The 25,829-nt window shown below is 34.6% G+C and overlaps 3 protein-coding genes across 3 annotated transcripts; all 3 read left to right on the top strand.

The window, feature by feature from the left end:
• The first annotated feature begins 6 nt into the window (after positions 1-6).
• On the top strand, positions 7-4,264 carry LOC107459210 (uncharacterized). Its single transcript, XM_052253975.1, is given in 5 exon segments — positions 7-1,382; positions 1,923-1,980; positions 2,075-2,107; positions 2,109-2,349; positions 3,657-4,264. Coding segments are annotated over 5 exon segments (1,203 nt in total). The 5' UTR covers positions 7-889; the 3' UTR covers positions 4,035-4,264.
• A 6,710-nt stretch (positions 4,265-10,974) lies between these two features.
• LOC107459217 (leucine aminopeptidase 1) lies at positions 10,975-15,063 on the top strand. The gene is made up of 10 exons (XM_016077439.3): positions 10,975-11,258; positions 11,516-11,930; positions 12,017-12,211; positions 12,325-12,550; positions 12,876-13,002; positions 13,309-13,404; positions 13,797-13,874; positions 14,174-14,234; positions 14,420-14,607; positions 14,704-15,063. The coding sequence occupies exons 1-10, from the start codon at positions 11,049-11,051 to the stop codon at positions 14,836-14,838; spliced, it is 1,731 nt and encodes a 576-aa protein (XP_015932925.1). The 5' UTR covers positions 10,975-11,048; the 3' UTR covers positions 14,839-15,063.
• A 411-nt stretch (positions 15,064-15,474) lies between these two features.
• LOC110276254 (protein FAR1-RELATED SEQUENCE 6-like) lies at positions 15,475-20,458 on the top strand. Its single transcript, XM_021133003.2, has 11 exons — positions 15,475-15,482; positions 15,634-15,961; positions 16,962-17,012; positions 17,112-17,845; positions 17,942-18,342; positions 18,502-18,506; positions 18,564-18,683; positions 18,746-19,525; positions 19,622-19,704; positions 20,175-20,231; positions 20,365-20,458. The coding sequence occupies exons 1-11, from the start codon at positions 15,475-15,477 to the stop codon at positions 20,456-20,458; spliced, it is 2,661 nt and encodes an 886-aa protein (XP_020988662.2).
• The last annotated feature ends 5,371 nt before the right edge of the window (positions 20,459-25,829 follow it).

Here is a 25,829-nt window from a genome sequence, read left to right as displayed (position 1 = left end):
TCTCACTTCACTCCTTCTCCCTAAAATTTTCTCTCTCATTTCATCTTTGTTCTTATAGATCAAACTCCTCTTTCTCTCTGACACAATTTTCTTCTTCCTCTCTTTCAAACTCTTCCTTCTCCCCTAGAATTTCCCTTGCTATTTCTCTGGAAAATAAATAAACAAACAAAAGAAGCATGAGAGCTTTTGCAGAGTAATGTGTATGAGCACCATAGTTTCAAGGAACCACCCGTTTTAAATTTCTGTTGTTCCTTATGAGGTTGCAGTGCACAGTTTTCTCGTTTTCCACAATGCAGAGTGGAATCTCATCCTTTTGGGGATTTCACTAGCTAATTTTGAAATCCATCACTGGCTAGTAGTGTAGAATGCAACCCCCTTTAAACCCTAACTTTGCTCAAGTGGTCAATTCATTTTACGAGGATTTGACCCTTTTGTGTTCCTAAGTCCATCAAGCTTCAAGCTTTTCTGTATTCTGAGCTGATTTGAGATTTTGTATCTTTGAGAAAATGAGGGTCCAGTGTCTTAATGGCTCTCAAATTGAGGGATTTTTTGGTTGGCCCTGAGTGTGTCCTTGGCTGATTTGAGGATTCTGAGTGATACTCCGGGTTCATTTTGGTGAAGAAAATCCGAGATCTGTGTTGAAAGTGCTGGAAGCTATATAAGTCAGCAGTGTGCACGCCAGGTGTTTGCTAATGTGTACCAGTGACTCATGAACTTCCAAATGATTAAAAAAGTACGGGGTTTCATTGAATTTCGTCTCCGGTAAGTGATGATGGATATTTAGAGCTTGAAGAATCCACTGGACGTGTGAGTTATTGGTGAAGTTGAAATTTTGAAGGAGGTTATTTTGGTGGGTTGTTGAAAAAGCAAAGAGATTTTGTGTTCAATAATGTCGGGGGCTCCTAGATTGAGGTCTATGAATGTTGCTGATTCAGAGGCAAGGCCTGTGCTTGTACCAGCTGGGAACAAGACAGGGTCTTTTGGTTCAAGGAAACCAGCTACAAAGCCACTGAGGAAGGCTGAGAAATCCAGGAACGAGGTTGCTTCGGCGAAGGAGAAGAAACCATGTGAATTGTCCTCAGCTGTGAATCCCTCACCTTCTCCTCAGTCACACTCTGCAAGTGTTTCTTCTGTGCTTCGCAGGCATGAGCAATTGCTGCACTGTAATTTGTCTCTGAATGCTTCATGCTCATCTGATGCATCCACAGACTCGTTCCACAGCCGAGCTTCGACTGGGAGATTGACAAGGTCTAATAGCTTGGGAGTTCCAAGGAAACGGTCTGTGTCAAAGCCTAGAAGTGTTGCTTCTGATGGTGTGTTGGAATCTGCCCCTGATGGTTCACAGTCCAAGAAGAGGTGTGCTTGGGTCACTCATAATACCGGTTTGTTCTTCTTCTATCACTTTCTTTTCATTCTTAAGAAGACATATATACTAATGTTAATAACATCATGGAATTTTTATGATTGTTTTAAATGCTGATGACTCTCACAAATATTTACATTGATAATTTCCATTGAACTTCTGGCCAGGATGAGTTTCAGTTGTTGAGGATTTTGATTTTACTATATATGTATTCACTTGGATATCATTTTATACTTTGTATATAGTTCGATGTCAAATTAGAAATTGAGAATGAATTCTGGTTTATTTAAGGTGTGTTTTCAGAGAAGTGAATACTTTTTGTTTGCTTGTGCTTCTGAGCTTCATTTATGGGCAAATAAATATAATAGGACATGAATGGGCATGTGCCTTGCTTTCATGGGTTAGTTGTTTTTCTCTTTGAAGAGAAAACTGGGAATTCCAATTGTATTGTTGATATAAACCTGATATGGATGACAGTAGAGATTAAGAAAACAAGTCCTGAACAATAATGGAATTTATTCATGTTGTTTCTAACTATTTTTACTTGGTGATAATCTAGAACCATGGTATGCTACTTTCCATGACGAAGAATGGGGTGTTCCAGTACACGACGACAAGTATGTGATGCAAATGAAAATAATATTATGTTAGTTGGAAAATGCATGAGTGTTGTCCGTTTAGATTTTTCTTGACTCTTTTTGGCTCATGTAGGAAACTATTTGAGCTTCTTTTCCATTATGAGCCTCTGATATGCGAATTGCAATAGTTTGCTGTTATGTCAGCTGAAGGCTATTTTTTGCTGTGGCTTTATTAGCATCATTTTTGTTAACAAGGTTCTTTGCAGGGAAGTTTTTGCAGACTTTGATCCCATTGCTGTGTCGAAGTTAAACGAGAAGAAGTTGATGGCGCCAGGAACTGCTGCTACCTCCTTACTTTCAGAGCTTAAATTGCGAGCCACAATTGAGAATGCCCGTCAAATATCAAAGGTAGATTAGTTTTCTCGTCTTGTAGTACAAATTTCATAATGGAATGTGAACATTTCGTTCATAAGCACTTATTAATTATTTTATAAGAAAATGATTTATCAGTTGCTGGATCATTGGAAGCTAACAGAATAATGTGATAGGCTTGGTCGCGTTTAACTACCATTACCTAAACCCAATTTTCTAAATTAGGTGTATCTGGATTTAATAATATGTCTGGGGTATGAAAAGGGTTTTCACTAACTGAAGGCATTCCAACCTGTTTATCCTCGATAGGATATGCTAGCAAGGAAAGAAGTCAACTAATTAATACGTTGCTAGTTTGGAGGCTTAATTTTTTTTTTTCAAAATGTTGTTGCCTTGTTTTCTTCATTGATCTCTAGGAGAACTACCTAATAAGACAAGCTAGTAGGAGAAAAATCGGAAATGTTTGGTAACAAAAAAAATTAGTCAAAAACAGCTAGAACTTGATTTATTTAGCATTTATTAATTGTTGCTAGAATTAATGAATGTTAAATAAGACAAGTTTTGACTATTTTTTTTTTGTCTCTCTAGCATTACCATAGTAAAATATGTTTTAAAAAAATAAAAGAAACTGAACGCATTAATGGCATTAATGAATTATACTGCTTGCACTTTCATTTTTCACGAACTGTTTACAAACAGTTGTATATCATATGACTGCGCTTGAGTCATAAAATTGTGGACCCACTTGAACATAAATGCTAGAATTGTATAGTTCAATTCTGTTCTGATAACTGACACATTTTACCCCTCTCTCTCACACACACACAGTTTAATCTTAAGTAATTGAGTGTAACTGTAAATTTCTAACTCATTAATATGAGTAGGATATCAAAATTTTGTTGTTCAATTGAATAGTTTTATCTTTTTTATCTTTTCTTCCCCTTTGATGAGGGTCTGAATGACCTAAGATTGGTGTTTAATGATCATTTGATCAGGTAGGTTAGGTAATAAAGGTAATTGGGTTGTGGTCCTGCTCCTTATTCAATTTGCATGACCCATATGGGGCAAACCATGATATTAATCTATCGTACAACTTGAGCTTCTTGTAACCTAATTTGCAACAGTGATATGCAACCTAATTATTTGGATTCTTTAACTAGCCACATGCTTAGCTGTTATGTCCCAACTCACCTATCTAACCTTGATACTTTTTCCCAACCTATTAGACACAACAAGGCCCCCTTTATTTTTCACTGAACTGCCATAATTGCATTCTTTCATAATTTGCACTATGGCTATGATTATCATTGCAACTAACTCTTTACAGGTTTTACTGATTCCAGGTCATAGAGGAGTTTGGGTCATTCGACAAGTATATTTGGAGTTTTGTGAACCACAAGCCTATAGTTAGCAGGTTCCGGTATCCACGACAGGTTCCTGTTAAGACACCAAAAGCTGATGTTATTAGCAAAGACCTTGTGAGGAGGGGGTTCCGCAGCGTGGGACCTACCGTCGTATACTCCTTCATGCAGGTTGTGGGGTTAACAAATGACCACCTCATCAGTTGCTTTAGATTTCAGGAGTGTATAGCTGCAGCAGAACGCAAAGAAGAGAATGCCATCAAGGATGATACTCAACAAAAGGAGACTGATAATGTGATGCAAGCTGATCTCTCCATTGCCATTGATGCTTTGAATTTCTCCTCAGAAGGAATTGTGTGATGGTTCCTTTTGGACCAAATTTGTGTTACTTATCAGCCTTACATTCAGTAATGATCATGTTGTAGCATTTTGTGTATCAATCTCATGGAGTCCCTAAGAGCACAGTTAAATTGAATTTAGACCAATTGGGGTGCCCATATTGTTGTATGATGCTTTAGGGAATCCTTTAGAAATTGGTGTACAATTTTTTGTACAGTAAAAAATATCAGTGATTAGAATTTTCTTTTAAACCAGTGGTAGCAGTTCTTATTATTATTGTCTTAAATGCTTTCAATTTGATTATATCTGCATACATGCGTGCTTGTTGAACAGCTAGTGTTGGAATATGATTGATGACATTGATTGATATAAGAGTAAAAATTTTACAGATAAGATTTGAATAATAAAATCAATCATTTTAATTAGACACACACACAAAAAATTCAATCATTTTAGTTTATTCTACACTCTTACTAACTAAACTCATTTAAGAAAGTTTATTTGGCAAGTTTCTTTCTTTTATATAGAATTTAAAACAAGTAGGTAGGTTTGCTGAGAATTGACCTTGTCAAATTCAATTTAATACATTATCCATCACACCTTAATTCAACTTATGCTCTCCCGTTCCTACCTACCTCAATTGTTTTAGGTCCAACCGGTCACTTCAATTGTTTGTTATATTTATAATTAAGGAACAAAACTCAATAATTAAGATTAGACAAATTAATTGCCGGTGAAGTGTTTGTTGTGTTTCAAATTGTTGAGAATGATGAGTTTTTGTCATGTCTACAACTACAAGAGCTTATAGCTTTGTGTGCGTCAAGACAGCTACATAAGAGTTTGATGAGAAAATATTCAATTTGGTCTCTAAAATTATATTTAAGTCTTAATTTAGTCTTTAAAATTTTAATTGTCTCAATTTAGTCTCTAAATTTTTCAATTGATTCTGTGGCGGAAATCACTGTAAGGACTAACATGATTAAAATTTGAAAAGTTTAGGGATTAAATTGAAACAATTAAAACTTTAAGGACTAAATTGATGCTCGAGTATAACTTCAAGGACCAAACCGAGTATTTTCTCGAGTTTGATTAAACAATGTAAGGAATCTTGGTTTATATCTTCTATGATGACAGCTAAACATAGTATTCAATTTATTCATTAAAAAGTAAGATCATTGGAGAAGGGATTGCATGTTAATGGGACATTGAAAATATCACTAGCATTGAAAGGGAAAATGGCATCAATGCATAAATAGCATTCTAACAAAGTAACAGGACATGACCAAAAACATGCAACATCACCATTCACATTACCATGTGAAATGAATATGTTAATCATATGATATATCACGGCACTCATGCCCTTTATAATTCGAAAATGACATGTTCAAGTGTTTGATATGAATGGTATAAAATGTAACAATATATGTAATTCCAAATAACACTATATGAGATTAGTAGAATGATTTGTTGAAAATAATGATGAAAAGAATTGATGCATTTTAAAATGAACCTTTCGTAGAAGGAAGAAAAAGGTATCATTCAGCAGGGTAAAGAAAGAAAAGCAAATTCTATTCCAAACACTTAATATATTAAATTTGCTTTAACAATATTACCAATAATTTTATAAATTTGGACGTGATCTCAATGTAAAAGAAAATAATAATAAAGCCCATTCAATTTTGTGCATCTGTGTAACTGTATTGATACTTGTTCACTGTTCTACTATTTTCAGATTATAATGTCCCTGTATATACCTGCCAAAAAAAGCGTCACTATATATAAATAGAGTAACAATTAGGTTTCTGAATATTTCGACTTCGAACTAATTATACTCTGAAAAAAAAAAGTACTAATTTAGTCATTCATCATAACAAATGGTGGACACGTGAAGTTTTTCTATCAATTTATCACGTAAAATTTAATGGTGTTGTCTATATGTACTGTTAACTGATTTATGAAAGATCATCATATAGATAATAACTCTTAGAGTAAAACTTCACCTATTTTATTATATTTATAGTAAATAAAAAGGAATTGATAAATGTTATATACAAACTCAAAAGATAATAAATATTTTGCCATTCAAAATTATATCGTTTTTATACTCATGTGGTAATAATAGAATATGCACCACCTTAGATAACGAAGTACATGGATAATTTTATTTTGTTTTACATTATTCATTCATTAACAAAAAGATATACATGTCCATTATTTATTATCGTAAAATACTTAATTAATACCTTTTTTCATAAAAAACTAATTAGTCCGTTGTTCAGTTTACTCGTATAATTAAAACATTTCAAAAGGAAGAACAAAACAAGGTGTTGTGTTAGGTTATTAGCATTCGTAAAGCAATAAAAAGCAAAAGCAAAAGCGATGTTATATTATGCTAATTTATGTTACTTTTTAATTTATTTGTAAAAATAAACTAGGAACTAGAAAAAGGGAAAAGTGAATATTTTGACTTATTTTAGACTAATAATGTATTATGTATAAACAATAAATACTAAATTAAATAAAAATATATATATTCTCTTGGTGACAAGAAGTAGTCGAGTAGTAAGTAGTAACATTTCTTTCATTTGTTTTTTGGCAATTATGTAGTGACATTTTTTTTGGGTATTTATGTAGTAACATTTATACTGCTAACAATTAGGCCTATGGGCACAAAATTGGCCCAACTCAATCGTAGTGTAAAGCGCCTAAAGCTGAAGTAAAGTTATTATCATGTCCAAAAAAAAAACGTAAAATTATTATCAATGACAAGAAGACAAAATTCAAGTCTTCATTCACTTGTGTAGCCCGACAATATTATTGAATATTGATCTCTAAATTTTCTACATAGAAAGTAGTATCAAATTGTTCTTCCTACTTTATCCGAAAAATGTTGCGTGTTTGCGCCAATCGGATTATGAAAGTTAACGCCATCCCAATTTCCATTTTTAAATCCTATACAGCTCATAACACAAAAACTAAGGAGTAAATATCTTTTCTGGTTGATATTTTCTTAAAAGACTATAAGTGTTTTTTGACCATTGTAAATACGCCAATTTTATAGTGTTTATGAATTAGTGTCTAAATTTTATTTAATTTTTTTATAATAAATTTTAATTTTTTGAAAATAATTTATTTTTATATTTTTTAAATTAAATATTTATTTTTAATTTTTTTATAAATAAAAACTAATTTTTAGACACTATAATATTCACCTTAAAAATATTAGATTGGTTGAAATTAAATAGATTACTCCACGAAAATAATAATGGCTGACATAGTTTGTTAATAATTATTTTTTAATGAAAAAGCTCTACACTACCGTGGTGTAAACAGGAATAAAAACATAAGTACAACTAAAAAAAAACATCATTAACAACCCAACGAGTTAAAGTAATTTCTAGTCATCTTTGATATTGTCATCAATAACCAAGAATAGTACCACCAATTCATTCGTCCGATAGCACAAAGGACCTGTTAATGATTTCCACTACACCTGAGCCTTGATTACGGAACACTCTATCATTCTTCTCAAGTCAAATTGCTCAAATTACAGCAAAGAAACCAATCAACCACCGCTTCCTCTCATACTTTTTTTATGAAACATTCGTCCAACTCTCAAAGTGTTGTTTCAGTGTACCTGGAATGGACCATTCTCTTTCCAGAGCGAACAGTCAAACACACCACACCTACCAAGTGAGCTCACAACCAAGAAACAGATGAAAAACAGATTTCACAGACTTACAGCACAAAGCACACATATTATCAAGCTGGTCTATGACACCTAATCTGCACAATCTTTCATTAGTATTCACCCTCTCAATCAAAACAAACCAAGAAAACAATTCGACTATTGGTGGGACGAAATCTCTCCAAATAGCACTTGTGAAACTATAGCTTATTATTTTCTCGGGGAGTACTGCTTCATGCATCACCTGCACAAAGGAGTTAATAGAAAAAATACCACTTCTATCAAATTTCCAAACCACCCAATCCTCTCTCTCAATTGTTAGCTTAACTGAACGTAGGATGACATGAAGTTGGTTTAAAAGTGCTAACTCCCATTAAAACAACTCCTTCATCCATCGGAAGTTCCATATCCACTCTAACCCATCCTAAAACCCACAGTCTCCTATAACAGATCCTTTAAGGTTTGAGACCGAAAAAAAGTCTTGAAAACATTTCTTTCAAGACACCACCAGTTATCCAAGCATCCTCCCAAAACCGGATTATTATGCAATTCCCTACATCCATTGACAAGCTGCTAATCATCTTTTCCCTTACTTGTGGCTCTCTAATTTGAAGCTGATAAATATCCTTATACGGACCCCTCTCAGAGAACAGGTTGACCCTGCAGCATCTCATAAGAGGCAATTATCTTCAAGGAGTAAGTGCCTATATAGTCAACAAGAAAATAAAGAGAAATAATCGAAGGTAAAGAATGAAAAATAGAAGAGTGCTAAGGACTAATAGATTTTGTGATTTATAGTTATTAATTAATAATTATTAGTATTTTTAATAGTGTGAGATTATTAACTCTTTTTTTGCTGATTAAGTACTGACCAAATTTTAATAAAAGTACCGATCATTTAGATTTTCTCTAAAAAATATGATAACCAAATAATACACGGTGACTAAAGTTGGAGAGACCGTCAGCACACGAATTAATCTCTCGGTATTGATGGTTCAAGTTTCAGTTATTTAGACTTAGTTTGGTAAAATTTTTACTTTTTAAAAGTAGTTTATAAAAATTAACTTTTAAAATATAGTCTTCTAAAAAGTGTAATATTTATATTTGGTAAATCAAATTAAAAATGTCTTTTAATAAACACAAGAAATAATAATTACGTTTAATAAAATAGCTTTTAAAATTTAAAAGTACTATAAAAGACATAAATTTAACCGTTATATTTGAAAATTAGTTAATATATGAGGTTATATTAGACTTTTAAAATTTAAAAAGCACAAACTAACTTTAAAATTTTTTATCTTAATTACTTTCAAAAGTATCATAATTTTTTAAAAAATGCAAGTATAAGCACATAATTTTTTTTATTTATCAAATACAAAATAAAATACTTATATTTTTAAAAAATTCTTCAAAAAATTTTACCAAATTAAATCTTAATTTGCTACACTTATTTTTGATTACCAAGACAAGAGCCTTAAAAGAATGCCACCCAACCCCTTCCTGAAAACAAAGTTTAACTGCAGCAAGAGAATCCACCTCTATAATAAGATTAACAAAGTGGAGACTCAAAACTAAGGGTGTGTTTGGATTTGCGTTGGAGAAGAAAGAAGCGCTTTTGAGCTTCTTGAACGCTTTATCTTTGTGTTTGGCAACATTTCTATCCTCTAAACGCATAAGTGATTTCTATTTTCAACATACGTTTATCAAAAGCTATAAATTTTAGCTTTTCCGTTTAGCTTTTCCCGTTGGATTAAAAATTATGTCCTATATATCAATTATGTCCTTTATTATTTATGTTTGTTTTTTTATAATATTTTTTCTAATACTCTCTTATTTATATTATTGTTTTTTTTTATAAAATTTCTGTTTTTTTGTTTACATGAGTTTTTTTACTGTTATTGTTATTTTTTTATATAAAATATTTTTTTACTTTGTATTATGATTCTATTAATCTTATTAAAGTACTAAAGAATATTGAAAGTACTAAAAAAATATTAAAATTTATTTAAATATTTAAAATAAAATTATAAGATAACATAAAATAATTATTTAAATTTATGTCCTTTTCTGTAATTTTTTATTTAAAAGTGATTTTGAATAATGTAATCCAAACAATATTTAGTTTATTATAATCCATTTTAAATAAAAATTGCCAAACATAAATCATGTTAATACTAACTCATTTTTGATCAAAATCAATTATTCAAATTAATTTTATACAAACCGTCATTTGCAAATTGTAATCCAAACACACACTAAATCAATGTCCATCAAGATATCCCAAGATTCTGCCAAAGCAATAAATTCGTAAGCCAAGTTCGCACTAAAGCAAGTAAGAAAATTCTCATTGCTATCTCTTTTTCTTTTTGTTCTCATGCTATTTTTTATTTCGATAGATTAAAGATTAATCTGTCATGATGTTGAGTTTTATTTAATATTTTGTTTAAATTAGAAGAATATAAAAAAAAATAAAAATATGTGTTTTTTGTTGTTTAAATAAAAAAATAGAATAAAAAAATATAAGACCCATCAAAATGTTTTCTTTTTAAATATTAAAAAAAAATAAAAGACATAAAGGTATTATTATAATTTTCTCTTTTTTTTACTTTTTTTTTTATCTAAATAAAAAACAATTTTTTTATTTTCTTTTTATTTATTTTCTCTTTATCCAAACAACACATAAAACAATCAATTTTTTTTCTATTTTCTTTCTTTCTATTTTTTATTATTTATCCAAACAAAACGTAATGATTTGCTGATGGCTAATATATTGCTACATGCATAAGACGAGATTCGAATTTTTAACACTTATTTAAATGAACTAACCAACTAATCACTAGATTAACTCAATTTAATTTCATTGCTATCTTCTTCCAAAAATACTGTGACGTTTAAGTCAGCAATAATTTAAAGAAATAGAAAAGAATAATCTAAATAAGTTAGGGTTTTAGAGGTTTAATTTCTATTGTCAATATGAAAGTTATTGAAAAGTAGTTGATCTAAATAATTTTGTCTTCTTTTTCATCAACTCTTATACCTTAACTTTACATATTTATGCATACAATAACAAAATAAATGACTAGTAGTGTACAAATCAAGATTTTCCATGACTCAAAATGCACTAAGCTGAAAAGTTTATGATGTGGAAAATTCCAAATCCCAATCCCTAAAAATCACAAGAGTGAGTGAGTGAACCAAACAGTTACACTTACGCGCATGAAAGTGAAAGTGAAAATGAACCCAATCCCCACCTGCATCGGTATTTTTAGTTTGGAAGAAGAAATGTGAGAGTGAGTGTCATTATTAATAATAATTATAAATATAAATAAATAAGATAGAATCAAATGGCAGCCATTGCCAGCACACTCCTTCTTTCTTTCTCATTCTCAACTGTATCTTCGTCTTCTCTCTTTCTTACCAGAATCACTTCTCGTTTCTCTTTCGCTGCACCGCTTCCTCTGCGTTCCAACCACACCAAGCACATGGCTCACACTCTCGCTCGCGCCACTGCCACTCTCGGCCTTACTCACCCTTCCAACACCGATTCCCCCAAGGTTCCTTTTTTACCTAAAATCTACCCTGCCCGTGTTTTGTTTTTTCACTGATTCTGGTTAAAGTTTATGACTTTGGGGTTTTTTCGTTGTGGGGTTTGATTTTAGATTATTGTTATTTTGTAATGGATGTTGTGGTTTTGATGCTATGCTTGATTGGATTTGAATTTGGATTTTGATGTTGTTGTTGTGCCTGTTTATTTGTGTGATTCTGGAAACTGAAATATGTCTGTTATGTGTTTGTGAAAATTCCTGGAAAGATCTCTTTTGCTGCTAAGGAGGTTGATGTCACTGAATGGAACGGAGACATCCTTGCAGTGGGTGTTACTGAGAAAGACTTGGCTAAGGATGGGAAATCGGGATTTGAGAATCCGATTTTGAAAAAGATTGACTCCAAGTTGGGTGGTTTGTTAGCTGAAGCGTCCTCTGAAGAGGATTTCTCAGGCAAAGCTGGCCAATCAACGGTTCTTAGAATTACCGGCCTCGGGTCGAAGAGGATTGGCTTGATTGGGCTTGGACAGACCACTTCCACTACCGCAGCTTTTAAGACTTTTGGTGAGGCTGTTGCAGCTGCTGCAAAGTCTGCTCAAGCAAGCAATGTAGCCGTTGTTCTCGCCTCTTCTGAAGGACTTTCTAAAGAAACAAAGCTCAGCACTGCTTATGCAATCGCCACTGGTATGCTATATGTGTTATTATAGTTGTATGTAATGATCTTATGAAATTGATATCTATACATGATGTGCGGTCTTCAACTTTGCCAGGGACTGCGCTGGGAATATTTGAGGATAACAGGTACAAGTCGGAATCAAAGAAATCAGCGCTTAGCTCAGTTGACATTATTGGCCTTGGAACTGGACCTGAATTGGAGAAGAAACTTAAGTATGCAGGAGATGTTTCCTCCGGTATAATTTTTGGAAGGGAGCTTGTAAATTCTCCTGCCAATGTGCTCACACCAGGTTCGTTTGAAACTATTGTTCTTGTGTGTGTGTTCTGTAATTTTCATTGTTTCATTGCTGTAATTCATTAGTGAAGGAGTTCTCTAACAAGTGCTTTATGATGGTTACCTCAGGGGTGTTGGCAGAAGAGGCATCAAAGATTGCTTCCGAATATAGTGATGTTTTTACTGCTAAAATATTGAATGCTGAACAATGTAAGGAATTGAAAATGGGATCCTATCTGGGTGTTGCTGCAGCATCAGAAAATCCTCCACATTTTATCCATCTATGTTATAAACCTCCAAGTGGAACTGTCAATGTCAAATTGGCATTGGTTGGAAAGGGTTTGACTTTTGACAGGTATAAATAACTTTTATCTTCTTTAGTGTGATGTTCCCTAGTGTGTTATCCATGGTTTTGATCATGGTGTCAAGTAATTTGAGTTAGTTATGATGTTAATGTCATTACTACAAGATAAATCTATGATATGGGGTACCCAATATTTCTTCGTTCTCTTCTTTCTAATTGGGTTGTCAATTTACCATCATGGCATAGAAATCATTGGGTAAATGTATATTGTGTTTCTTGTGAAATTCTGCCATGTATTTCTTATTGGATTTCATGAAGCAGTTTATACTTTTCCTTTGCTCTTACATATCATATTTCTTCATCTGTGTGTTATTAGTGGTGGCTACAACATCAAGACTGGACCTGGCTGTTCAATTGAACTCATGAAATTTGATATGGGTGGTTCAGCTGCCGTTTTGGGTGCAGCGAAAGCTCTTGGTCAAATCAAACCTCTTGGAGTTGAGGTCAGTAATTTATGTCATTGTTCATGTATTTTTCCCCTTTGCAAAGAATGAAATTCAATTGATTGATTTGCACATAGTTTCATTTGTACAAAACTAAGGGAATTTTTTTTTATCTCATTTCTTATTTAACACTATCGAGTTTTCTATTGCATTCCATATTGCATATGAAATTTCATTCTAGTTTCTTTTGGAATGTTTAGTTCGGAGTTGCTGGTGAATATTGTGTGTTACTGCATTTTGTGGTACAATTGCTAATTATGATTAATAATTCATGCTATGCCCAAGTTTAAAGTCCTGCATATGCAGGTTCATTTTGTAGTTGCAGCTTGTGAGAATATGATTAGTGGAAAAGGTATGAGGCCTGGAGACATTGTCACAGCTTCAAATGGAAAGACTATAGAGGTGAGGCTTTATTTGGTTATAATCACAACTTAATGTACACGTTATTGGAACATAGCATTTGTTACATTTTGATCCTGTTTTAACCGTTACATTGCAGTCTTCTCATATTTTCCCTCCAGAAATCATATATTTCTTATACTGAGAATTTTTTGTGCTTCTTGAATGTTTAATTTTAATATTTGGATGCAATGTATTGGTCACTTGAATTATCGTATGGCAAACCTATTGTAGAAATATCTGGTACAAATAAATATGTGTAAAACTGGAAATCAATGATTAGAGATTTTGGCCTCTAGGATCAATATAATTAAACATGTGTAGTAGTTTTTTTTATTTGTTTATTATAATATTACCATTTGAGATGATTATTTGATGTTGGGTTTCTTGTGTAGGTTAACAACACTGATGCGGAGGGTAGGCTTACCTTGGCAGATGCTCTGGTATATGCTTGTAACCAAGGTGTTGAGAAGGTATGAAACTCTGCATTTACCTCTTTCTATCCCTATAATCTCCCCATGATTCGTATAGATTACGTTAATTGCCCCAACTGGATGGTCTGCTTAATATTCATCGGTTTGGTAGAATTGGTTGTTTATTATTTTCTCTAATAAGAGTTAGAGAAAACATTAGAAGCTTTTTCTAACTTGTATGTAAGCTCAGTTGCTCAAATACTCAATTATTTGGAGTATACCATTGCAATTCCTTAAGAAGTATATGTGTATACTTTGGTTTTAGAATTGTGCTAACAGGTTGATCAACTATTCTTCAGATTGTTGACCTGGCAACTTTAACTGGGGCATGTGTGGTTGCTCTTGGACCCTCAATTGCAGGTAATTTTGATCTAAAGTATTATTATATTGTGTATGTATGGGTTTAATTTCTTTTCTTATTGATCCTATATCAAGAGTTGCTAGTGAAAACCATAAAAAGGTCCAATTTTTAGTTGGCATTGAAAGCACCATATTATTTTGGGGCAAGAATTCATCTGATACTATTTCAACTGTTGCTTTTGAAGGTATTTTTACACCCAGTGATGAGCTGGCAAAAGAAGTTGTTGAAGCCTCTGAGGTGAGTGGGGAGAAACTATGGAGGATGCCATTAGAAGATAGTTACTGGGAGTCAATGAAATCAGGAGTCGCTGATATGGTTAACACTGGTGGTCGACAAGGCGGTGCTATTACTGCCGCCCTTTTCCTAAAACAGGTATGTATGTGTCTAATCATATAGAATCTTGTTATTCTCTTAATATTACTCCATAAACTTATTGGGAAATTGCTACCAACAACTGCTATTTTGCAGTTTGTTGATGAAAAGGTTCAATGGATGCATATCGACTTGGCCGGTCCGGTATGGAACGAGAAGAAACGCTCAGCAACAGGATTTGGTGTTGCTACTTTAGTAGAATGGGTTTTGAAAAATGCTTCTCAAAAGTGAACTGATAATTGATATCTCCAAATCTTGTTATATGGTGAGTGAATCAGAGAGGATGAGATAAATGCATCTTGTGGTGTTCTTGGTTCAATGGGTTTGGTTTTATGAATAAGTTTAGGGGAGATGTAAAAGGGGGTCAGAGGAGGAGGCATATTTCACTGTATTCAAACTTTTTTCTGTTTTTGACTTAGTTCAGAATTCCATTAGTCTCTTGGCAGTTTGGTTTTATTTTTCCTATCGGCCATTTGTGATTCTTACATCTCCATTAGTGTCCTCAAGTGAAATTGGTGCATTATGCATATGCCATAAATAGCACCATGTGCATTACTTTGAAATAAGGGAAGTAACTTTGTTGTGTCATTAGACTTAGACTGAATCCCTTGTCCTATACTGCATTTGATAGAAAAAAATATATAAAATAAAATAAAATAAAGGAAAGATAAATAAAGGAAAAAAGGGAATACTCTTAGGGTTTTTTTTGTTTATTTAATGTTTTTTACATTTTTCTTAAAATTGGCCAATTTTGGTATACTAACAAAGTAACAATACATTTTTTTAAGCCTTTAAAATTGAACTAACAATGAAGGTTAAAACTTGCTAATGCATCATTAATTCATTATTATTTCACAAAATTAAGAAATGGAAAAGTATGAGGAAACAATAGACTAGTTGTACAATGCATACAATGGGGTTTAAATGAAATTTAAATTAAATAATGGGTTATCAATTAATTTTGTATTATTTCTTATTTGAAATTTAAAACCATTTAGTAATTATAGATTCTAATCAATTAATTAGGTTAAGACACTCTCATCAACGATCACACGGCTGCCTCCATGCAGGATCGTTCCAACGCAGCTGCCCTCCCATCTACGATCACGGCGCCGCCCTCTCATCTGCACACAACACAGCCGGTGTTCACTCTTTCAGAATGGCAGAATCGCAAGAAGAACGTGCTGCAAGTGAGGGTCCTCATTTATGCACATCACCTAGCCGAAATTCATTAATGGAGGTTGATATAGTTGAACCGTTAGTTTGTGTTGCCTCTGAAGTTTCTGAAAATTTATCAAACGAACAAGAAAACTTAGCCGCCAATGTCGCAGAGCATGGTCACAAGTCAAACAAGGTGAGCAATTAGGATCCTCAAATTCTGCCATGGATGTTTATTTCGCGTTTAATTCTACCATAAATGAGTTTTTTGATTGTATGCTTATTGAAACATGCACTTGTAATCGATGAGTTGAGATGTAATTAAAGTTATGTTTGTTTTATTTTTAATAGTATGATTATATGCATTGAGGATTAGCTGAAATTAAGTAATCATTTTATGGTTATATGATTATATCCAGGAAGTATATTTTCTTACGTGTTTTTGTATGTGAATTTATGCTGTCATCATGTTAAATGGCATCTTCATTTGCTAATCATCCTATTATGGACTTATGTGCCTAAATGCATGATGGGATAGCATAATTTAATTTTTTGGGATGCTTATATGAATTTATTTTTATCTACAGTGTGTGTATATTATATCTACATGATGACCATGCAAGTATGTAAAATAGATAACTATAGTGTGATGCAGAGGCTGAACTTGTTTACTGAATTGAAGGAAATGTTATTTGTATTTGCAACATGTTAACCATGATATGCTTATATGAGTGTTTTAATCATGTAATGATATGCTTATATGCTCACTCCATATTTGTAACGTTATATGCTCATATGCTTCCGGCATATTATTTTAATATTTTTCATGCTTATAGGAATAAATAATGTTAAAATTTTAATATTTTTCTTCCTGCACATGAAGAAAAGAGTGTGTGTATCTAAATATACAGGAAAAGAATTTTTTTTATGGAGTGAAAAAAGAAGCCACTAAAGATAGATTAAGGCCCTTAAATAATAGCCCAAATAAAAGAAATAATTTTACATAATTTTCATTGAATTAAAAAAAACAACTAAAAGGTTGAATTACATGAAATGAAAAAATAATTCTCTTAGCTGGATTTGTAGCTGTTGATGTGTTTTCGGTGATTGTTTTTGAGATTTTATTTAAATGAGTTTTGATAAGGATCTTCCTCCTTTTGGTTACTCTGTTTGTTTTGAAATTATCGGGTATGCAGTTGTCGGATGTTATGGATGTTGGAAGTGAAGAGATGGAGCCTGGTGATGAGGTACTGGAGTCTAGCTTACTTTTGTTTAGTCATAATGTTCATGTTTTATTTGATAACTAATGGTAATTAATTTTTCTTTCGGATTAATATAAAATACAGTTACTAGATCATGGTAACCTACAAGAAGATGAGATACCAAGAGTTGGAATGCGATTTCCTCAGCTACAGATGGCGCATGACTTTTATGTGTCCTATGCAAAGAAAGCTGGATTTGCAACTAAGATAAGGACGACAACATTTGACAAGATCACAAAGGCTCCCATTAACCAGGCTATACACTGTAATCGCGATGGGATCCGCGAGTCTCGTGTTAAAGCACCAACACGGAAGAATACGATTTCAGCTGCTGGGTGCAAGGCAAGGATATATCTCAAGTTTGATAAAGACATGCAAGATTGGGTTTTGTTCAAGGTTAACTTGACACACTCACACTCCTTTTCAGTGAGAAAGGCAGTGCACCATGAGTATAGGCAGCTGACCATACACGCGAAGTGCGTGATTAAGGATAACGATGAGGCTGTGATTCGACCAAATAAGACATTTCTTGCTTTGGCAAATGAGGGTGGAGGCCCCTCTAACTTGGGATACTTAGAGAAGGATTTAGGAAACTATATAACAGCAAGGCTCCGAAGTAGCAACGTTAATGCGGATGTCAGGGAGATGATGAGCTACTTTAGGAGAATGAAGGACATCAATCCGAACTTCTTTTACGCGGTGAAGTTGGACGATGAGTGTAAATTTAAGAGTGCAGTATGGGTTGATGCAAGGTGTAGGGCGTCGTATGAATACTATGGAGACGTCGTGTCAGTTGATAGCACGTACAATAGAAATAGGTACGTATTAGTTAAGTTGGTATTTTTACCTTTTCTTGATAATACGAATTTTGATCTTGATTGGCATTTCTTACATCTGGTTGGTTTTTCTGGTAGGCATGGATTACCGTTTGTGTCGTTCGTTGGGGTCAACCACCATGGTAGGTCGACCCTCCTCGGTTGTGCTTTGTTGGGGAATGAAGAAATCGGAAGTTATGAGTGGGTTTTTCTCCAATGGGTGAAGTGCATGGGAACTGCTCCAAAGTGTATCATAACCGATCAATGTCGATCCCTTTACCGTGCGATCAAAAATACTTTACCCGACACACGCCACCGGTGGTGCATTTGGCATATTATGAATAAGCTACCTTCGAAGCTTGGGGGTTACCGCCGGTACGGAGCTTTGTATGGTGACCTAAACGACATTGTGTGGAACTCTCGGACGGAGGAGTCATTTGAAGATGATTGGGCTGATTTTATAGATGAGTACAACTTACATAACAACACATGGCTGTCAGGTTTGTTTCTGTAAGATTACTTCTCGTGCTTTAATTGCAATTGGTCGGCATCTGAATGTTTAGTTTATCAGTAAGTTTGGATGACAATTAGCTAGATGTTCATTATAGTAAATATTTGGATGGTTAATATATCAGTTATTGTGGATGTTCATTTCTCAGGTTTAGTAATATGTTTGGTGTAAGCTTTATATGCTTAATTTGGTATTATTTATTTCTTGTAGATCTGTATGATGACCGACGCATGTGGGTCCCAATATACTTCAAGGGTGAATTTTGGACAGGAATGCGGAGTACGCAAAGGAGTGAGAGCATGCACGCATTCTACGGTGGATACTTACACAGTAAAACTAGCTTGGTCCAATTTGTTCATGAATATGACAATGTGCTTGGAGTCAAGGAGTAGAGGGAACTGGAGGATGATGCTGCAGACTCGAGGGGGGTTATCCCTTGTGCAACTACCTCGCCTATAGAGAAACAGTTTCAGCAAGAGTATACCACGAGCATTTTTAGGGATGTTCAAATTGAGTTTGTGAGGAAGGCTAACTGCAGAGTTTCTGCAGTTGATGAACAGGGTCCAGTGGTCTGCGTGAAGGTGGAAGAGGAGAAACTACTCAACGATACTATTCTATGCGTTCCGTATGATGTTCACTTTGACCGTTCCACACATGAGCTTCGTTGTGAATGCAATCTTTTTGAGAGTTCAGGTGTGTTATGCTGTCACTGCCTTGAAGTTTTCCATTCGTATAAAGTGTACAAAGTACCGTCCTGTTATATTCTTCCTCGATGGAGCAAGAAGATAAAGTGCAAGCATACGTATGTCAAAAGTAGCCATGATGTCAGTCGGTCAGATGAGAGTCATGTTGCATTTAGGAAACTGTGTGCACACTTCTATAATGTTGCTCAAGAGTTCCTCGGTGATGATGAAGAAACAGCATTGCTGCATGTTGCCTTGGAAGAAACAAGGGCCAAGTTGGCTACGCACCGTGCCAAAAAGAGGTCCGAGAGAATGGCAGAGACTCAGACCAACATTGGCTCTCAGAGTTCGAATGATGTCGGTGTTGATGACATCCAAGGCCCATCGAAGGTCACCACAAAGGGCAGGCCAAAGAGTAAGAGGCTTGGCTCTGCCCTTGAGAAGTCCATCAAGAATTCAAGACGGAGAAAACAAAAGAATTCACATCCGGTATATGTTTTGCTTAATCCCAACTTTGTATGTTTATTTGGTATAGTACTATCCTAGAACATAACTATTGGACTTTTTCTTTTTAATTTTTGGCAGGTGGTTCGTCCGCACACATTTCAAGATATAAACCATTGTGATGTTTCTAGCCTGGATGTTCCCAAACAAGACGGTGGTTTCATGTCTTTGTTAAGCTCCTTCAACCAAAAATGGGATTAGTGGTACGAGGTTGTGATAGTGTATATTTTCTCATTTCTGTGTTTATAGGATTCATGTTAGTTTCAAGGTTCTAAGGCAGCTGTTGCAAAGGTCCACATGCTATTGATTGCAAGAACCATTTTTCCATTTGTTAAAACGAAGCATTTTACTATTTTTATTTCTTGTAGACTTAAAGCATAACATGTATATTTGATGATTATTCTATAACTTAGTATACAGTTTAATAAAGTTGTTTCTGATTTCTACACGCTTGACTATATATTTTTTCGGTACGTAGCTATTCCTCATAGACATTGTTTTCACGTATTTTCAATGAACTAAAGTAGATGTTCATTTCTATAGGTGTTCAGCTGTTCATTTTTACTATAAACAAATATGGTTATCCGTTAGATTTTGTGATCACTTGGTTATGTTTTGGATTTGTCCTTGTTAGACTGGATGTTCATTTTAGTAAGTTATTGGATGTTCAGATTAGCTATATTGGCGGATGGTTAGTGGTCACCAGTTTTGATAAGCACAAATATGGCAGCTTTACCAAACAACCTTTATAAATCTGGGAGTCTCAAATCTAAAAGACATGGATAATTTTTAGTTAACATAACCAATATGTCATTGTACTGTAGGAAAAAAAATGTCATGGAATCAAGTCTTTCTAATGTGAAAAATAACAAAGCACTAAGCATGTCAACAGTAAGTAAACTCAGTATAACAAAGTAGTTCAATTCAGTGTAACTAATACTAAGTAAGCAACTTCTTCCTCCCTCTGCGCATTGCCCCCTTCGGTAATCCCTCCGCACGTTCAATCAATGACCGTGTACTAGGTGCAGTGTATGGTGAACGAACGTCATTCTTCTTGTTCCGTGGTTCATTGCGACGAACAAGTATAGCCTTTTGTTCCAATAACGAAATGAGCTGGTGTACCAATGTATTGTGCGGACCACAAATAATATCTAGCATCAACTCCATCCTGTCTGATTGGAGTGAATCCTGTGGGTAGATTTATCAGTTGGTTTAGTATATTGAACCTTTTCATTAATAATTATACAAGATCAATCATGACACTTGCGCAAATGTGAAATTTACAAACCTCATCCCATTCACAAAGTTGACGTTCTTCGGTCCAGCTCTCCATTAACTTAATGACACACATGCCACAGTCAAAGCTACAGGACAATAAAATGCTATTGCAATTAAGTTGAGGAAAACCAAGTTACATGGTACGAAAAATTTTCAAATGATATCTAACAAAGCCTTAAATTTGGGTTAAAATTTCATCTCACTTGTTCGGTTGCTTTGGAACCATCGCGTACGAACGAGCTGGGCCGTGCGTTGTCCGAACAAATGCAGGAATAGAAATGCTTGCCATATCCTCACATAGTCTCCCCTGAAAATCATGCAACGAACATACGCGAGCAAAATTATGAGTGGGCTGAACTGTGCGGATGAATATTGATTAAAAGAATTATGGTATCTTACCACATATGCATCGAGCTTTATTCGCTTATCATCTTCTGGACCATAATGCAAAATGTCGAGAATAATTAAACGTTTCGTAACCACATCAAATGCATATACCCACCAATGGCCCCTCCAACAATAAGGAATTAACCACTGCAGCAAGCAATACATATGAAGAAATTATCCATGTGAGGAAAAAAAAAAGGAACAACACAAAAACTATTGATCTCATTCGACCATTCAAGAACCTTAACATTCTCAAATCATGTGACAAGCTATTTCCAACAGCTATTTAAATATAAAACAGCAACTCACCCATTTTCTCTTTGCAGCTTCTACCTTGTCAAAGAACCTAGTGTCATCACCAAAGCTTGGACTAAGACCATCATAAATTGGTGCCACACCGTCCATAAATGTTTCCAGAGTATGATTTTTTATCACTGATTCCTGCATACCCACACATAGTAAGAATCCCAAGAAAAAGCTCTCTCCACATTGTAATATGAATGTAATTACCAATATGCCTGGACACACGCAATAGAACTCTCGCTTGAACCTAGATGATTGAGTGTCGTTGTAAGAATAACACATCCATTGAATTACCTACATAGAGTATTCAGCATGTATAATTTAAACACCGATACAAGTATAGAGAATTAAAACCCATGCTTAAGTTCATATACTTACACAGCTGTTTACCCAATTGCGGGGTTTCAAGGTCCAGAAATCCTTCCTTTGTAGTACCATGTAGCCCCGCCCTTCGTAGGAAGCTAAATCTTGATTTTTATCCAATGATGGGTTAACTATCCAGGTTCTTATTTGTTCCTCTTTAGTCTCTCCCATCTTTATTTCTCTTAATCTTGGATGAATTGAATGTAGTGGGGACGGGGTTGGAGTCTTTTCAAGCTGAGTTAAACCCAGTGAAAAGCTCGGTCTACTTGGACTCGGTGTACAATAGGGTGATCCTTTTGGGAACACCGTTTGCAGTGGTTGCATGATTATGGCTTTGGTTTGGTGTCCCTGTTCAACATTATTCAGAACTTGCTCCAATTCAAGACACTGAACGATAGAGATGTCAAATTCGCTGCAAACCAATGGAACAAGAAATTAGCTAAGAGAACAAGTCATGCCTAGCTAGACGGATAATCACAGGACATTAGTGAAAAAAAAAAAGAGAAGAAAAACATGCAGCAAGGTAATTATTAACCCAATAACCGGTCAAAATCATAGTCACTGAGCTGTACAGGTGCTGCTGGCGGTGTGTGTGGAGATCCATTTTTTAGGTCAGTTTTTCCAGCATGATGATTTTCATGAGTGCTGTTGAACACTGGATCTTCTTGTATTGAATCATGTGGCGGAGGGTGCTGTCGGAATAACCGCATCCTTCTAGCAAGCGGCACATGGTCATCATCATCAGATTCCGAGACTACCAATGGCGCAGCAGTGCTTCCTGAGACACTTTCTTTTGGAATTTCTTTTCTGGTGCTTCGTCTACATCGGCTCCTATTGGGAATCACCTTTCTCCTCGTACCAGTCTTGGATTGCTGTGATGTAAATTCATGCATATCATCAGTTAAATTAACAAACAAAGAGAACCCGACTAAGGTGAACAACCAAATCGTACTAAGGTGTAAACCCAGAAATATAACAAAGTGAACATCCAATACAAATTATCACATGAGCTATGATACAGAAAGCATACCAACTTATCCGTCTCGTTATATCTTGGCTGAGATGTAGTCTTGCCTTCGTTAGACGGAAATTGTTCAGTGTCCTTGGAGGGCCTTTTACACCCTCCTTTCTTGTTTACTACCTTACTCGAAGGCTGCTTCTTGTGTCTTTTCATTGAATTGTTGACTACGCAACCCTGTGTTCAACATGGGACAACAAATACATGGAAAAAATCTAATGTGAACTTTCAGGCGTTTTGGCAACATAACAACCTCACAATCGTTCATAAAAACTAACCATCTATGGCCACACTATATTTTACATCCGAAACCCAACTACAGTGAACATCCTTAATTACAAACACAGTAATCATCACTGAATTCTACTTTCACACAATGAATCAAATAGGCAGCACCATGAAGCAATTCTTTTATACATAAAAAGCCATCCAAATAAATTAATCATAAAGTATCTATCCAATTCATGTTAGAACCTAATTTGGGCATCCTAGATCCTCCTCTTTAAGTAACAAACTCAACTAAAATAAAACCTTAATAAAATTAAGACACAACTAGATTCAAACAAGATTTCAACATAGAAACATGTAAATATAATACACGGTCATTGAATCTAGCCCTCGTAACCGTTCTTTTATGAACTTCATCTATCAAAACAAGCCATACAGCCACATAATGAAGCCTCAATTACAATTTTGTTTTCGCAAAATCTATGATAACGATCAACCATCACAACACATAAATAAGGATCCAATTTATTGAGCTAACGATCTTGCATAAGGAAAGCAAATTACCTTTTCTGCCTTCCTATAGGTTGGATGAGGTGAAGTTTTCCCTTTGGTAGATTGTGATTCGTCAGTGCCGTTGCGGGTCCTTTTACACCTCCCCCCCTCGTTAACAGCTTTACTCGAACATTGTTTCTTCTGCTTTCTCTTGGTCCTTACATTTGTTACTATGCAACCCTGTGTGTTCAACATTTGGTCAAAAGCAAGATTTCAATCACTCAATGTGGACCGCCAATTGCATTTCTTTTATCAACTAGAATTTATAAAATGCATTAGTAGAAGTTGAACCTGTGAGATGACGTAGTCGGCCTTCTTATCAAGCTCATTAGTCGTCCACTCAACAATCCAGGGTTCGGGAACTCGACATGCATGCAATGGACCATGTTTCAAGCGCTGAAAGTACAAAACCTATAGAAAAATAACTTAAATTTTAGGAATTACACATACGGTGGTACATTGGCTTCAAATTAACTTAATTTATTGCATTACCAGCAGCACGAACATGCACCCGCCGCATGTTTCCCTGTTCTCATCTTGGAATTTACTTATCGCATCCCGCAGCCACTTTAATATGTGATAAGGCCAATGAAACCTTCTAGGGTTCGACACATCTAATATTGGAGGGAGGTGCCACGGAGAAATAGTTTGCTGGCTTGTGGGGTTCAGAAACATCTTCAAAACAACCATGATAAAGTATCTTCTAAACCTCATCCTCTGTTGCTCAGTCTCCATTGGACAAGCAAAGACAAACTCACGGAGTTGGCTTGTTGTTTTCTTCTGAAACTCCGCCTTAATTGCAAGATGCGATGGATTTGTCTTCTGCAATTCTGGTATTGGTTCGCCTGCGAGGAACGGAACATTTTGCCACAATTACTAAGTGTCAAAAACAGATAAAGTAAACCACTCAGAGAAATTTTTACAACCTATATAACTAACACTAACCATGAGAAGGTATGCCGAATACACTGCCAATAAGTTCGGCACTAATGTGAATGTTCCCTGCGTCCACCATGAGCGTGTCTGTGTCAACGTCATAAGCCTTGGCTAGTTGGAGCATGATGCTCTGTTTCACATGCCATTGTGGTACGCGACGGAGGAAACCGAATCCTATGGCCTCAATCTCGTCCAACTTATCTCGTTCATGATGTCGTTCCAGGTGGGTAAATAAGTTATTGATGTAGCAAGGTGAGCACCGGGTCTCTACTAGTTTCTGTTGAGCAAAACCAAAGAGGATCAGAATAACGTTTTAAAAAAAATATGTTGATTTGGTGATGTAATTTGTTCGATACCTTTTTACCCATCTGAGTTTCAGGTCAGCCGGTATACAGATTGATTCGTTCGAACAGCGTGGTAATCTGCTTACGCAATAGTCCCCCTGAAACCTTTCAGTGTATCTTATATGTTATGAAAGATAAACAAATATCAAGGCTCAAAACTTCCCATTAGTAACCATCTATAATTAGGATGAAAAACTAACCCATGAACACATGAATAAGTAATTACACACTATCAACCACACCAACGGTAATGCTTAGCTCTAACAAACAATGAAACAATACAATTAAATAATTCGGTAGCTTATCTAAATTTTAAAATAGGTTCTTATAACTTCGCAAATATCGTATCACCGATTATGTATGAATACTTGAGTAGTGATTTATGTTTTTTCGGAAAACAAAGAGTTTAAACTTTCAAGGATTAATTATGAATTCTTAAACTATGGAGAAGTAGAAGCTAAGTCTTTGGACTTTTATGCCTGTTGCTTATTAAAAAGAAAATTTCATTTTAACTTGTTTTCATATAGAAAAATCTTAATTTGATAATAAATACTATAACATATTATAGAATTTAGCTAAAACATATTTTTAGAGAACTTAACGGAGATAATGATAATTTCCTTTTACTTTTTTATATATAATGTATTAAACTTATAAAAAAATTTATTTTTTCAATAATTTTTTGCGCTTTACGGTGTTATAAAACAAAACCTACATTATATATTATGTTATTTTCCAAGAGGAAAAAAATAGAAAATTTAAACATAATTACTTTGATCCTTAAACTTTGATCCTTTAAACATAATTACTAAGCATGTTATACTTATATGACAAATCAGAGTTTCTTCAACTGCAAAACATCCTCTAATTGCATGTGAAA

Source organism: Arachis duranensis, chromosome 1, assembly GCF_000817695.3.
Source record: "Arachis duranensis cultivar V14167 chromosome 1, aradu.V14167.gnm2.J7QH, whole genome shotgun sequence".
NCBI classification, from domain to species: Eukaryota; Viridiplantae; Streptophyta; class Magnoliopsida; order Fabales; family Fabaceae; genus Arachis; species Arachis duranensis.
Note: the sequence above shows the minus strand (reverse complement) of the source record. Positions and strands in the feature narration are given on the sequence as shown.

What these genes read in the sequence shown, in the direction of transcription:
- LOC110276254 (XM_021133003.2), top strand. An exon ending in ATGGTCACAAGTCAAACAAG is followed by an intron (nt 15,962 to 16,961) that starts GTGAGCAATTAG and finishes TCGGGTATGCAG; the next exon opens with TTGTCGGATGTTATGGATGT. An exon ending in CTACGGTGGATACTTACACA is followed by an intron (nt 18,684 to 18,745) that starts GTAAAACTAGCT and finishes GTCAAGGAGTAG; the next exon opens with AGGGAACTGGAGGATGATGC.
- LOC107459217 (XM_016077439.3), top strand. Translation starts at nt 11,049, where the DNA reads ATGGCAGCCATTGCCAGCACACTCCTTCTTTCTTTCTCATTCTCAACT. An exon ending in CCAACACCGATTCCCCCAAG is followed by an intron (nt 11,259 to 11,515) that starts GTTCCTTTTTTA and finishes ATTCCTGGAAAG; the next exon opens with ATCTCTTTTGCTGCTAAGGA. An exon ending in TGCTTATGCAATCGCCACTG is followed by an intron (nt 11,931 to 12,016) that starts GTATGCTATATG and finishes CAACTTTGCCAG; the next exon opens with GGACTGCGCTGGGAATATTT.